Source organism: Mauremys reevesii, linkage group 1 (assembly GCF_016161935.1).
Source record: "Mauremys reevesii isolate NIE-2019 linkage group 1, ASM1616193v1, whole genome shotgun sequence".
NCBI lineage: Eukaryota > Metazoa > Chordata > Testudines > Geoemydidae > Mauremys > Mauremys reevesii.
In genome coordinates, this window is record NC_052623.1 from 33029295 (window position 1) to 33044330 (window position 15036).

The window sequence follows — 15036 nt, forward strand, 5'->3', positions numbered from 1 at the left end:
GTGTGGACAGTGGATCGGTTGATGTAACTTGCATCGCTCAGAGCAGTGGCTTTTTCACACCCGTGAGTGACACGAGTTACATTGACCTAAGCGGTAGTGTAGACAAGCCCTGAATGAGGTGGCATGCTTGAGCACAGCACAGAGGCTCAGGGTTAGGCTGATGGAGAAGGTAGAGTACCGTTCAGAAAAGTCCAGAGGACCAATATTGTTATCCCAGAAGGTGAAATGGGAACGGTTAGATTAAATAGTTAAATTGAGAATCCTGATTTATTTTTTCTTACAGAATGGATTTAATATTGAAAAAACTGAAATGTTAATTAAGTATTCTTTTTAAATTTTGACTCTGATACATTTTGCTTTGCTTTTTAGGTACCCAGATAAGCTGTTTTGCTCCCAGCTCATTCTCCTGGCGCCAGGCTGCATATGTGGACTCCTACTGCTGGGCGGCTGTGCAGCAAAAGCAGTTATTACAGAGCGATTCAGGACACATTCCACTGTGGCTTCATAAAGTATGTACAGATATATTTTCTTCTTGAAAACTGGGTCCAATGCAGAAGCCTATATTTCCCCTTCCCTTCTCCCCATCCCCAACTTCTCTTATTGACTCAAAACCATTTATTAGAGCACTTGTCAATTTATTTTTAGAGAGTATATTTACTTCCACTGGTATCCAAATATGGCATTGTTGAAAAAAGTATTTGCTTTTAAAAAAAACCTCCTGGCTTTCCATACCCAGTAAATGTTGCCAATTATCTGATTTACAAATAATGGCAACATTAAAGTGTTATCCTCTGAAACACATCTAAGGCTGTGGCTACACTTAGCACTTCAAAGCGCTGCTGCGGTAGCGCTGCCGCGGCAGCGCTTTGAAGCGCTAAGTGTAGTCAAAGCACCAGCACTGGGAGAAAGCTCTCCCAGCGCTGTCCGTACTCCACCTCCCTGTGGGGAATAACGGACAGCGCTGGGAGCCGCGCTCCCAGCGCTGGGGCTTTGACCACACTGGCGCTTTGCAGCGCCGCAATTTGCAGCGCTGGAGAGGGTGTGTTTTCACACCCTGCTGCAGCGCTGCAAATTTGTAAGTGTAGCCAAGCCCTAAGTAAACATACTCCACATATTTCTCCCCAGCGTAAATTCCAAGTCATGTCTGCTGATTTTAATGACTCCTTTTTGCTCCTATTAGCACTGCACAGTCTACAAAGCTATAAGAAAGTGAGTTGGATTCTGTTTCATCTCATGGACATTAACTAAGGGACAGATTTTTGCCACCTTTACTCAAGTAGCATAGTAAGTAAAATAGTATCTTACTCTACCAGTAATCCCACTGACTTCAGTAGGACTCTTTCTGGAGACCTGCTGAAGGCTGTGGGACCGTTTAGCACGAGTAAGGGTGTCACAATCTGATCCTAAGATCCAATTGCAGAGCTAATAGCAATAGTCTGTATTTATTTTGTTTTCCTTTGAGTTGACGAACTTTTGTTCTTTGCTTTCTCTTTATTTAGTTTTATTCCTAACAACTGGGCACTGATATTCTCTGGCATGTAGCAACAGATCCTTTAATGCTACCCTGAAGTAATTCACCGTTTTTAATTTTTGCCCAAAGGGCTTAGTCGTTTTGGCAATAGGTGCTATCCCAAAGATGGATCTATGGCCTTATTGCCATGCTCTCTATAGTGGTTTATGTAGCATTACCCATGATTTTTTTGAGATGTTCACTTTAAATTAGGGCAGTCAAGTGATTAAAAAAATTAATCGCGATTAATTGCACTGTTAAACAATAATCAAATACCATTTATTTAAATATTTTGGATGTTTTCTACATTTTCAAATATATTGATTTCAGTAACAACACAGGATACAAAGTGTACAATGCTCACTTTACATTTATTTTTTTATTACAAATATTTGCACTGTAAAAAACAAAAGAAATAGTATTTTTTCAGTTCACCTAGTACAAGTACTGTAGTGCAATCTCTTTATCATGAAAGTTGAACTTACAAATGTAGAATTATGTACTAAAAAACTGCATTCAAAAATAAAACAATGTAAAATTTTAGAGTCTAAAAGTCCACTCAGTCCTGCTTGTTCAGCCAGTCGCTCAGACAAACAAGTTTGTTTACATTTGCAGGATCTAATGCTGCCTGCTTCTTGTTTTCAATGTAACCTGAAAGTGAGAACAGGCGTTCATAGCACTGCTATAGCCAGCGTCGCAAGATATTTACATATCAGATGAACTAAAGATTCATGTGTCCATGCCGATGATGGGTTCTGCTCAATAACAATCCAAAGCAACTTTCTTTTATGGTGGTTTGGGTTCTGTAGTTTCTGCATCAGAGTGTTGCTTTTTTAAGACTTCTGAGAGCATGCTCCACACCTCATGCCACTCAGATTTTGGAAGGCACTTCAGATTCTTAAACCTTGGGTTAAGCGCTGTAGCTATCTTTAGAAATCTCACATTGGTACCTTCTTTGCATTCTGTGAAATCTGCAGTAAAAATGTTCTTAAAATGAACATGTGCTGAGTCATCCGAGAGTGCTATGACGTGAAATATATGGCAGAATGTGGGTAAAACATAGCAGGGAACATACAGTTCTCCCACAAGGAGTTCAATCACAAATTTAATTAATGCATTTGTTTTTTAACGGGAGTCATCAACATGGAAGCATGTCGTCTGGAATGCTGGCCAAAGCATGAAGGGGCATATGAATGTTTAGCGTATCTGGTACATAAATACTTTGCAATGCTGGCTACAAAAGTGCCATGCAAATGTCTGTTCTCATTTTCTGGTGACATTGTAAATAAGAAGAGGGCAGCATTATCTCCTGTAAATGTAAACAAACTTGTTTGTCTTAGCGATTGGCTGAACAAGAAGTAGGACTGAGTGGACTTGTAGACTCTGAAGTTTTACATTGTTTTGGTTTTGAGTGCAGTTATGTAACAAAAAAAAAATCTATATTTGTAAGTTGCACTTTCACGACCGAGATTGCACTATAGTACTTGTGTGAGGTGAATTGAAAAATACTGTTTCTTTTGTTTATAATTTTTACTCTGCAAATATTTAGAATAAAAAATAATACACTTTGATTTCAAGTACAATACAGAATACAATGTATTTGAAAATGTAGAAAAACATCCAAAATATTTAATAAATTTCAGTTAGTATTCTGTTAACAGTGCGATTAAAACTATGATTAATCGTGATTAATCTTTTTAATCGTGATTAATTTTTTTGAGTTAATTGTGTGAGTTAACTGTGATTAGTTGACAGCCCTACTTTAAATATATCGCTCTGGGCAGTCTGTGCAAGCTACCTAAACATCAGATACTCTAAACATTAGAAAATGTGGCCAAATCAGGTTGCCTAACTTTAGGCTCCTGTATCCATATTTAGGCCCTTAAATTGGCCTGATTTTCAAGGATGCTGAACACTTGCAGCTCCCATTAACTGTGAGTGCTCAGCAGCTCTGCAAAGCCAGCCACTTCTCATTAGGGGGATTAAATGCAGATTTTGAAGCCCAACTCTAGGCACCCACATTTTGATCCATCTTTAATTGGGAAAAGAGTTACACTACCCCCAATGACTCTTAAATGAGCTCATTTATACTTGACAGAACTCCTGAAGTGTTGCTGGGAAGTCGGTATTAATGAATGCCATTCTATTTCTGTCTTATTAGTCTTCATGCTTAGTGAGGTCCCAGGAAAGGAGCCACATCATAATTGTCAACAGCAGCCTCCAGTTCCCTTTGGGGTGTCTCTAGGTGTTTGATTCCTATTTGCTGTTGCCAGGGATAGCTGCCGCTTGCTGCACCTGTTACTTTGCTTGCTATATTGATTGTACTTTCGCATCAGAAAAGAGATTCATCCGTCTCCCGAAACAGACTGTGTGCCATGAGGTAGTAAAAGCTCATCGTCCTGCACCCTTTGTGTAGATAAGATAACATTGCACAGTGTGCTTTTTTAGCACAAAGACATTAACAAGAGATGGGAACCTTGTTTATATCATATAAGGGAAGATTAACCAAACTCATCCCCAGTGCAAGGTAACTGAAATCAATAGAGAGACATCGGAGATAAATTTGGGTCCAAAGTTTTTAAAACAGTGTTCAAGTTTTGTATTTGTGGGTTTGTAGTGACACATTTGTTCGCAGAGCACTGCAAGTGCTGTTTAGTATTGTGACTCGCTTTCCACTGTGATGTAATGGCATGCAGGAGAGCTCCATTTAAAGTAGCTAAGGAGGCACTACATGGGATGTGAGAGAAAATGCATTTCACTTTGAAATGCATACTCCTTGCTGCTGCTTGTTTTCTGATCTATGTCAAAGTAACACCATCAAAGTTTTGAGAACTAAGGGTATGTCTACACTATGAAATTAGGTCGATTTTATAGAAATTGATTTTTAGAAATCAATTTTATACAATTGATTGCATACGTCCACACTAAACGCATGAAGTTGGCGGAGTGTGTCCTCACTACCGTGGCTAGCATCGACTTATGGAGTGGTGCACTGTGGGTAGCTATCCCACAGTTCCCACAGTCTCCACTGCCCATTGGAATTCTGGGTTAAGCTTCCAATGCCTGATGGGGCAAAAACATTGTCGCGGGTGGTTTTGGGTACATGTCATCAGTCACCCCTCCCTCTGTGAAAGCAACGGCAGACAATCGTTTTGCACTTTTTTTCCTGGCTTACCCATACAGATGCCATACCATGGCATGCATGGAGCCCGCTCAGCTCACTGTCACCGCTGCTGTTGTGGGCAAGTCTACTGTGGGGGCTGCTGTGATCCAAGTAGCCAGTGCAATCATTGATGTTCTGTTATCAAGGGAAGTGACTCTGGGAAATGTGTGGGCCTTTTTAGATTTTAGGTGCATCATATTCCTGTCCTTTGTCGCTGGTGAAGAAGTCTTGCAGCCATACATTCCAGTCTGGTCAGCGCTGTAACACCCCATAGCACTTCTGTGGTTGACACATGTAATAGCTCCAGGGCTCTTGCTCTTTTGCCTTGGCCGAGGTACTTTGCCCTACTAGGACCTCGAAGCATTTGACACAGAATCACCTGCAGCAGCTGGCATTGCTACACATCAGCAGCTCCTTGCCTTCACAGCAGACGGTGCAGTAGAACTGCTAACCGTCCTCATCAGACATGTAGCTTGAGCAGGGGTTCTGGGAACGTCTTCCCTGCCCAGCTCCTAGCAACCTCCAGGGCATGGTGTATGGCTCCACTGCTTCCGTTGCAACTCTGCTCTCCTGCTCCCCAGCAATGAACTCTGGGGATGCATTCTGGTCCTCCTGGGTACTGCTGGCCGCAGATGGTGCAGTAGGACTGCTAACCGTCCTCATCCACCGCTTCCGCTGCAACTCTGCTATCCTGCTCGAGGGATCTGTTCATGAAGCCTGGACAGTAGTAAGGAGCAGTTCAGCTATAGCCTGAGCAAGTGCAGAATGGTGGTAGAATGTGCCTTTAGACATTTAAAGGCTCGCTGACGCTTTTGGTCAGGTCAGACTTCAGCACAACCAAATTCCCATTGTTATTGCTGCTTGCTGTGTGCTCCATAATATCTGTGAGTAAGGGGGAGACGTTTATGGCGGGGTGGAAGGTTGAGGCAAATCGTCTGACATCCATTTTTGAGCAGCCAGACACCAGGGCGATTAGAAGAGCACAGCAAGGAGTGCTGTGCATCAGAGAGGCTTTGAAAATCAGTTTCATGACTGGCCAGGCTTTGGTGTGACAGTGGTGCATGTTTCTCCTTGATACAAACCCGCCCCCTTTATTGATTTTAATTCCCTGTAAGCAACCACCCTCCCACCTTTGAAATCAAGTAACTATTGTTTTGAAACCATGGATTCTTTCTTTATTAATTAAAAAAAAAAAAAAGAGATAACGGACAAGGTAGCCCGGGTGGGATGGGGGAGGAAGGAAGGACAAGGCCACATTCCTTATTGTAGCCACACTAAAAATGAAACTGTTTGTTTGAATGACAGCCTTCTGTTGCTTGGGCCATCCTCTGGAGTGGAGTGGCTGGGTGCCCGGAGCCTCTCCCCTGCCCCGTTCTTGGGCATCTGGGTGAGGAGGCTAAGGAACATGGGGAGGAGGGTAGGCGGTTATACAGTGGATGCAGTGGGGGTCTGTGCTCTTGTTGGCTTTCCTGCGGCTCCAACAGATGCTTCATCATGTCTGTTTGCTCCCCCATTAGCCTCAGCATCACGTCCTGCCTCCGCTCTTCTCACTCATTTAATTCTTTCCTGGCCTCTGCCACTGAATGCCTCCACACATTTAGCTGTGCCCCATCAGTGCAGGAGGACTGCATGAGCTCAGAAAACATGTCATCACAAGTGCGCTTTTTTCCGCCTTCTAATCTGTGATAACTTCAGGGATGGAGATGCTGGGGGAGCGTAGAAACATTCTACGCTCTACGATTCTTGGGGGACTGCTTGGTCACCTGTGTTGAGTTCGCCATGCTGACCAAACAGGAAATGAAATTCAAAAATTCCAGGGGCTTTTCCTGTGTACCTGGCTAGTGCATGGGAGTTCAAAGTGCTATCCAAAGCGGTCACAATGGAGCACTCTGGGATAGCTCCCGGAGGCCAATACCGTCGATTTGCATCTGCACTACCCCAAATTCGACCCGGCAAAGTTGATTTTAGTACTACTCTCCTCGTTGGGGAGAAGTACAGAAGTCGTTTTTAAGAGCCCTTTAGGTCGATGGAACAGGGTTGGTTGTGTGGACACAGTCATTTTTAAATCGACCTAATGCGGCTAAATTCGACCTAACCTCCATAGTGTAGACCAGGCCTAAGATTGCATTTAGTATTATGTTAAATTAGTTTGAATCATAATAGTATGTAAGTAATAATGAATGCAGAGGAAGTATAGGAACTTTTTTTGGACCTGTTTTGAGATGGGTAAAGAAAACAGCAAGTAAATAAGAAACAGATGGGTTGGAAAATGTCATATGTATTGAAAATACTTTTGGGATTCAGTTTAAGATCTAAAGCCACGATAATCTCTCAGCCAGATTGCATTCCCTCAGGGTTGCATGAGTAATATGCCTATGCTTTCTCCCACTGAAGCCAATGGTAAAACTCCCATTAACTTCAACAGGACTAGGATTGCATCCATAGTGAATTTAATTTCCGGGCTTCTGGAAATTTTTGTTAGTTCATTTCTATTTGCAGAGGGGTTTTCCAAGGCATAATCCTTCTCTTTCTCCCACGAGGCAGAGTAATTCAGAGCCTGTCGTCAGTTAGTCTAAGACATCTGCTGGCTTTTGAGCCTTCTCTTCCCCTTCAGAAATGTCTTAGTCCCACATTGCTCTAATTTTCACTTATTTTATCTTTTTTCTGTCCCTCATACTTTTCTCATTACATGGCAGAGGATTTACTTTTCCTAAAGCTTGATCCCGTCTTGAGGCTGCAGTTTTCATAGCTCTATTAAATTAAAGTTAATACACTAAATTAATGCTGTGCCAGCATGAGTGTTTGGGTCACACTGGTACTGCTGTTTATCCAAAAGTCAATGAGAGCTGAACATGCCATAGCCAACCTTTTCTGTATGTTGCTGGAGTCTTCCCATGCCATGGATCCCCGGGTGTTAGTGTGCGTTCCTTAGTTCAGCCTCCACCTTAATAATACTCTTATTGAGCGCTCCACCTTTATAAAACACATTATTGGGTGCCCCGCAACTGTCATTACCTGCACTTTTAAAAAACGATTCAGCTCAAACATGAATTTCACTCACATTAAAGTGCCCTTTTAATTTATTATTTTTAGTTTATTTATTAGTGCCGGAAGGAATTGACAATGGTATCATCTGCATGACAGAGAGATTCCAGGCTTGGGATTCAGGCTGCTCTCTGTGCAAGTTGGGGAAAGAGCCCCAGAGTATGGCTTTAAGTATTTTGTAGAGATTCGTTATATGTTGTGTCAGAACCTACAGAGAAAGACAGAGCAAGAAGCTGCACATATTGAATATAGGTATTTGAGTATGCAAACAAACTTAAAAACAAACTTTACTTCATCTCATGCACACATTTTGCATACATAGTTAGAGTGCATCATATTTTGATGATGAAACATTTTCCATCCAGTAGTAACTCAGGATGATGTTTAAAAGTAGCAGCTAAAGTTGGACATTTTAAAATCAGCAAGTCTGAGTAATGTTTGTGTTTTCAAAAGAGCTCAACCTATTAGCTCTCATGAGCTCTCATGAAAATCTGGCCCCAGTGTGGGTACAGAACACTTGAAAAATATGGCCCTGAGCTCTGCAGAAAATCTGGTTTAAAGTTTTCTTTTTAATTAATATGAATTAATACCTGGTGTCAGATTTGGTGGCTTACATGTAATAGTGATCAGTAGGGTAAGAAAGTAACACATTTCTTTTGTGGCTTTAATAGAGTATCAGATATATTTTGTGACTTAATTTTATATCTTCTCAGGTAAGAACAGAACACAAGAAAATGCTTTTGTAAATAACGTGTCAGTGATATCAGCGAGGGGGAGAGAGGCTTTAAAATACCGATGTCACTGTGTATCATGTTACTAGAGCTATCGTTAATATATAAAACAATGTCTCCTATCTTACACTGTGTGGTGGCAGATAGGAGCTGCAGAAGATTACCAGAGCAAATTTTGCATCTTTGATTACTCTGCTGCGAGTCTTACTCACAAAATACAGGCAGATAGTGCTGCAAGACTAATCCCTTTTATACTGTATTATTATTGAAGTCATGTGTTAATATTTCAGTTGATCATTCTGGTTTAATAATGTTAATCAAAGGACATTTGTGGCCTGGCTGTAGAAGCTATACTTAGTTTCCAGTTCTGCCACTCTAACTTTCACTGAGTAGGACCTTACTCCATGAGTGGGGCCATTGATTTCAGTGTTTCTTTAATAACATGGCTGACATACTTTCTCTCAGTAAAAACTCTTGGGAAGGAGAACAAGGACTCAGAAAATTCACCTTTGGGAATTACTGGCAGCTGTCTTGTTCAGAAGTGTGAGAGGTTTGTAGTTTCCCAGAGGGATCAAAAGGAGTGTTCTCCAAACATTGCAGAGCTCAAGGATCCACCAGGAAAACCAGCTCCAGCCGCATGGAGCCAGGTGCCTCTTTTTTACTTTATCCACCTTGTTTCCTTGGACTCTGCTTGTCTCCTGGAAAAGGGGCTACTCTAGGAGCTAGCCACCTGCACCCTTATCTGAGGGAATAGTTAGCACAGAGTGACAGTTAATGTTGCTTCTAGAATCCTTAACTTCCACTGGCTTGTCAGGCAGAAATATTGCTCAGCTTGGATGGGAACATTCTGTGTATATGGAATGTTTGCTCCCAGTTCCACCCATCATACCCCAAGATGCACATCCCAGACACCGAGAGTAACAATCACACAGCATTTGCACTGATTAGCTTCCAAAGACCCAGAGAAAGGGAACACACTCCTTAGGGCTTCTCTATGCTTGAAATGCTACAGCGGCACAGCTTCCGTTGTGCCACTGTAGCGCCTCAGTGTAGACACTTCATACACTGACGGGAGGCGTTTTCCTATTTGCATGGGTAATCCACCTCCCTGAGAGGTGGTAGCTTGCTGGACAGAAGAATTCTTCCATTGCCTAGTTCTGTCTACACTGGGAGTTTGGTTTAACTACACCACTGAGGAGTGTGGATTTTTCACACCCCCGAGTGACGTAGTTAAGCCAACTTAATTTTCTAGTGTAGACTAGGCTCTTGGCTCCCCTACTCTCCTACTGTTTCAGTCCTTTGAGCTCTTCTTCTTGTACTTTTCTTTTTCCTTTCCTTCCCTGTCATGGTGACTCATGATTATTCAGAGTTGGGGATAATCTAGGCTGGGTGTGTCTAATAATTCATCATTGTCTTCTCCTAGGCTTGACAATGGATGGGTATTTGAAGTTGATTTTGTGTAAACAACTGGCTTGTGAAGTACCCCTTCCTGCCATGAGGTTTACTTGAAGTTGTAGTACAGGTTATGAACAGTTTTCTGCATACATAAATTTATAACCACAGCCTGAGATAGACACTGTATGACACATACATATCTCATAATGACCATCCAGTTCAGAACATTAGAAGTTTTCATAAAAGACCTTTCTGATTATACTTTTATGGCACGATAATACAATATGCAGTCAGTTGGTTCAACTGCTCATTTTTGGGGTTTGAACCTTCTGTTCTTCTCTTAGGATGTCTGGACCCTGATCAGGGGCGGCTCTAGGAATTTGGCCGCCCCAAGCAGGGCGTGCCTGCGGAGGGTGCGCTGGGAGGGCGGCAGGCGGCTCCAGCGAACCTTCCGCAGTCATGCCTGCGGGAGGTCCACCAGAGCCGCGGGACCAGCGAACCCTCCGCAGTTATGCCTGCGGGAGGTCCGCTGGTCCCGCGGCTCCGGTGGATCTCCCGCAGGCATGACTGTGGAAGGTCCGCCGGAGCCGCCTGCCGCCCTGCCGGCAAAATGCCGCCCCAAGCACGCGCTTGGCACGCTGGGGTCTGGAGCCGGCCCTGACCCTGATCATTCCAATTGCATATTGACACATGTAGATAAACTTTAACTGGTGATGTTCAGAATCTGAACGTTTCCTACAAATGGTTTATGTTATCTCAGTCCTAATCACTAAGGAAGGGTGTGGCGTTCCCCTCTGGTGTTATCTGGGCCAGTGATCTGCTAGGTCACTCCAACCCTGCTCTGCTGTGAGAATCCCCACTCCTGGGCTGTTCACGCACAGCCTCTGGCATGTAAGCTGCTCCCAGCTACTTGCAGCCAAATGACACTAGCCAATATCTCCAGTCCAGGACACAACCCTAGGAACCTCCATCTTGCAGTGTCCAGTTATGCCCACTGGATGCTGCAAGCTTATATGAGTTCATCAATTTAACAAAGAAATTGATATGTACTAGCATTGTTATCCCAAGGAGAGTCTCTGTCACGCTTCAAACCAAATGCACTGCTCCAGATAAAATAAACAAATAGATTTATTAACTATAAAGCTAGATTTTAAGTGATTAAAAGTCAAAGCATAACAAGTCAGAGTGGTTACCAGAGAAGAGAAAATATAAGCACACAGTCTAAACTCTGAACCCTATTAGACTCGGCAGCAACTAGATTAAGCAGTTTTTCCTCACTTCACTGGATATTGCAGTCCTTAATATACAGGTTTGTTCCTTAAACCTGGGCCAATCTCCTGTGTTGGAGTCTTGTCTTCTTCTCAGGGTCTTGGTTGCTTGCAGCATAGGTGGTGGCAGGAGAAGGGCCCAGTATATGTCCACTCTGTCTGTTTTATACCCTCAGTCCATGTGCTTGGAGAGCACAAGTCCAGGCATGTCTGGGGGGCATTGGTGAGTCTCTCCAAGTAAGATTGAGCAATTCCCCTGGTGTGGCCTCATGTAGGTGAGTCATTGCATTGTAGCTCCCTGCTGGACAATGTTTTAGTGACCACCATACAATACAATTCTCATAACTTCATATGCATTAATGATACACATGTATGGATAGAGAAATGACTTTCAGCAGATCATAACCTTTCCCCTGATACCTTGCAAGGCATGCTTTATATGTCAGATCACCATTATCTGAAAATGAGGAATTTGGGAGTTACAGTATAGGTATAGAATGTCACAAAGGGCCTTTTGCATGTACAGTAAACTTCAGATTATCCGAATTGCATGGAGGGATAGACTTTATTTGGATAATCAGGAGTATGGATAATTGAGACGGCAAGTGCCCTTCAGCCATTCAGCAGCAGGTTGGCCTTCCTCACGGCCGGGGGCTTGTCCTCCTCTCAGTCCTGGCCAGGGCGGGGGGCTCTCTGCTCTGCTCCATCAGGATCGCAACCTTCCCTTTGTGCCTGCAGGGTGTCGCCTGCACTGCCACAGGAGCTGTTCAGCGGCAGGGTGGCCTCCTCTATGGCCAGGGACTTGTCTTCTTCCTCCTTCTTGCAGTCCTGGCTGGGAGTCTCTGCTCTATTACCTGAATCTCCACATTATCCGAATCCCCTCCTTTGTGACATATGTGCCTTCTGCAGCACATATCTCATGGTGGGGGACAAGGAGGGGATTTGGATAATGCGGAGGTTCGGATAATAGGGTTTTGGATAAACAGGAGTATACTATATTCATATTTACTAGTTCACATCCAGCATCATAAACTTCACAAAATGCTGTTAAAAGAGGCCCTACTAGTAATCTTAGAACTAAAGCGCTCTGGGGCAAAACTGAATTTCATTTCAGGGATAGTAAAACTCTTCACTTTATTTGACCATATAGGTCTTTAGCACCAACAAGAAACATGGCTAATGTAATGCAGACTATCCCCGAGACATCTCTCCACTACTTGATGTAATGCTGCCACCTTGTGAATTGTGAGGCATTGAAATACATTTTTTTGAAAGGCAAATTGCATGCTTTGATCCATACACCAAGCACCAGTTGTTTATCCATGTACAACTGTCATGAATCTTTATGTGGGGGGGGGGGAGGGGGAGACTTATTTTGCCTGCTGCTATTTTAAAAGATTGGTATGGCAGTGTAAATAAGGTTATTTAAATATTGGTTAGATGAGCTGGATAACTTAATAAATCCTTTCCATTCTGACTCCTGTGATTCTACTGTCAGATCATCTTTTGCTTTTCTTCTCTGGTTGTGCGTTCATCTCAGAAGTTTCATGTGGAAATTAACTTCTGGTCACAAGTTAATGCACATAAAGAAAAACTGATGAGGATAATGAGATGAGGAGAGAGGGTTATGAACCGGACCTTGAAAACATCATGGAATGCTTGGTAAACGAATACTGCTGCTTCCAAATAAAACAGGAGCAAATGCTGCTTCTTTCCAGAGTTGGAACACAAAACAAACATCTGCAAGGTTCCCCGTGTGCTCTCATTAATATTATTATTAATTAGCACAGCACTTAGGTGCCCTAGTCATGGACCAGGACCCCATTGTGCCACACACTCTACAAACACAGAACAAAAAGACAGTCTGCATCAAGGGTTTACAATCTAAGTATAAGACAAGAGACAACAGGTGGAGGAATACAAAGAAACAATGCAATGATATTGGTCAGCAAGATAGGCAGTAGGCTCAACAAACCAGTGGTCTGGATTTTTGTAGGTGTCATGGCACAGGAGGATTTGAAGGAGGATAATGAGGTAGGTTTGAGGGGGTTCGTGGGGAGCACCTCCCAAGCATGAGGGGTAACCTGAGAGAAAGCACAAAGATTCTTGTTTGAAAATGTAATAAGTGGAGAAGGGAGGTGGGAGTCAACATCTCGATAGTGAATGAAAGATGTTACATGGGGTGCAGATTGATGGTGAAGGACCTTGACAGTGAAGGCAAAAAGCTTGTTTGATTTGATAGAGAAAAGGGAGGCAATGGAGGAATGCAAAGAGAGGGGTATGACATGGTCAAAGCAGTGGGTTAGGAAAATGATGTTTTCAAGATTGCATTTGTCAAGGTCAGAGAGAAAAATGTTGCAGTAATTAAGACTTGAGATGATGAGAGACTGGGTGTGAATTTTAGCTATGTAGATGGATAGGAAAGGCCGTATCTTACAGATGTTATACAGAAATAATCTGCAATATTTAGACATAGTCTGGATGTGAGGACCTAGAGAGAGGATCAAGTTGAATATGACAACCAGGTCATTTGCCTGCATGACAGACAGGATGGTGATGGTGTGCACAATGGTTGAGAAAAGAGATGGAGGGAAAGGAATTGAAGGTGGTAGATTGAATGCTCTGTTTTAGTCATGTCGAATTTCAGCTGGCGACCAGACATCCAGAAGAAGGTGTCAGAGAGACAGGCAGAGGTTTTAGTCTGGGCAGAAAGAGACAGGTCTGGAGTAGAGAGGTAGATCTGTGAGTCATCAGTACAGTGATTGGTCATTGAATTTGTGCTTGAAGATGAGTTTACCAGAGATAAGGTACAGAAGGAGAAAAGAAGGGGACCCAGGAAAGATCCCAGTGGAGACCCCACAAAAAGCTGGAGGAGGGTTGAGGAGGATCCCCTGAAGAACACAATGAAAGAGAGATCAGAGAGGTAAAAGGAGATCCAGAAGAGTACAGTGCTGTGGAAGACCAGGGAGGAAAAGATTTCAAAAGCATGGTTGACTGTATTGAATGCAACTGACGGGTCAAGGAGGATGAGGATGGAGTACTGGTTCTGAGCTCTGTCTAGGAAGAGGTCATTAGAGACTCTGGTGAGAGCAGTTTCATTTGAGTGCAAGTGGTGGAAGCCAGATTGGAGAGGGTCTAGAATGGAATTGGAGGAGAGGTACTCCAGATAGTGATTCTGAAGTGTGTTCAATGAGCTTAGAGATGAAAAGGAGAGGGGAGGAAGTGGGATCAAACATGTTTTTTTTAAAAGAATGGAGAGACTGGAACATGCTTGTTTTGTGAGGGGAAAAAGCCACAGGAGAATGAGGTTAAGGAGAAGAGTAGGGGAGGGGATGAGAGTGGGTATGAGAGAGAGCAGGAAATGGAGAGGCACATGGAGGGGTTGGAGGAGGAGAGCAGACAAGAAACCTCTGCTTTGTGACCCCCACCCTCACCCTCACCCCATGGTCTGATCCATGGTGGGGAGTGTGAGAGAAGGAAAGGCCTCTGTGAGGGAGGGCAGCTACAGAGGCAATGTTGAACAAAGGGATCCAGGCCTCTGTGAGAGACAGGAGCTGAAAGAAGCAAGATAGGAAGAAGTTCTGGATTGATGTAATTTTTTAAATATGAGAGAAGTGGGTGGTCCAGAGACAGCAAGAGAAGGGGAAGGAAGGGGAAGGCGTGAGGTTAGGAATGGAGGCACAAGAGGGGCTGGGATGGGTGCAGGAGGTGGGGAATGAAGGGAGGGTCGAGGTTGGGTAAATATCACGAGAGGTGAGGAGGAGGGTATGGTTTGGGGACCTAGATTTGAGCGGGTGAGAAGAGGGAGAAGATTGAGGTGGAGCAGGGAAGAGGACAAGATAGAGATGATGAGGAACTGTAGAGGGGTGAGAGAAACCAAGAAGGGGTGATGGAGCCAGTGGGGAGAAAGGGAGGACAACTGAT

General features: G+C 43.4%; 1 protein-coding gene across 2 annotated transcripts in view; it reads left to right on the plus strand.

Moving 5' to 3' along the window:
• The window catches only part of PANX1 (pannexin 1), a 45761-nt gene that overhangs the window by 20021 nt on the left and 10704 nt on the right, over nt 1-15036 (plus strand). For both annotated transcript variants that reach the window (XM_039508583.1, XM_039508652.1), the window contains exon 2: nt 370-509. In XM_039508583.1, the coding sequence (XP_039364517.1) occupies nt 370-509 (140 nt within the window). The remainder of the gene's footprint in view (nt 1-369; nt 510-15036) is intronic.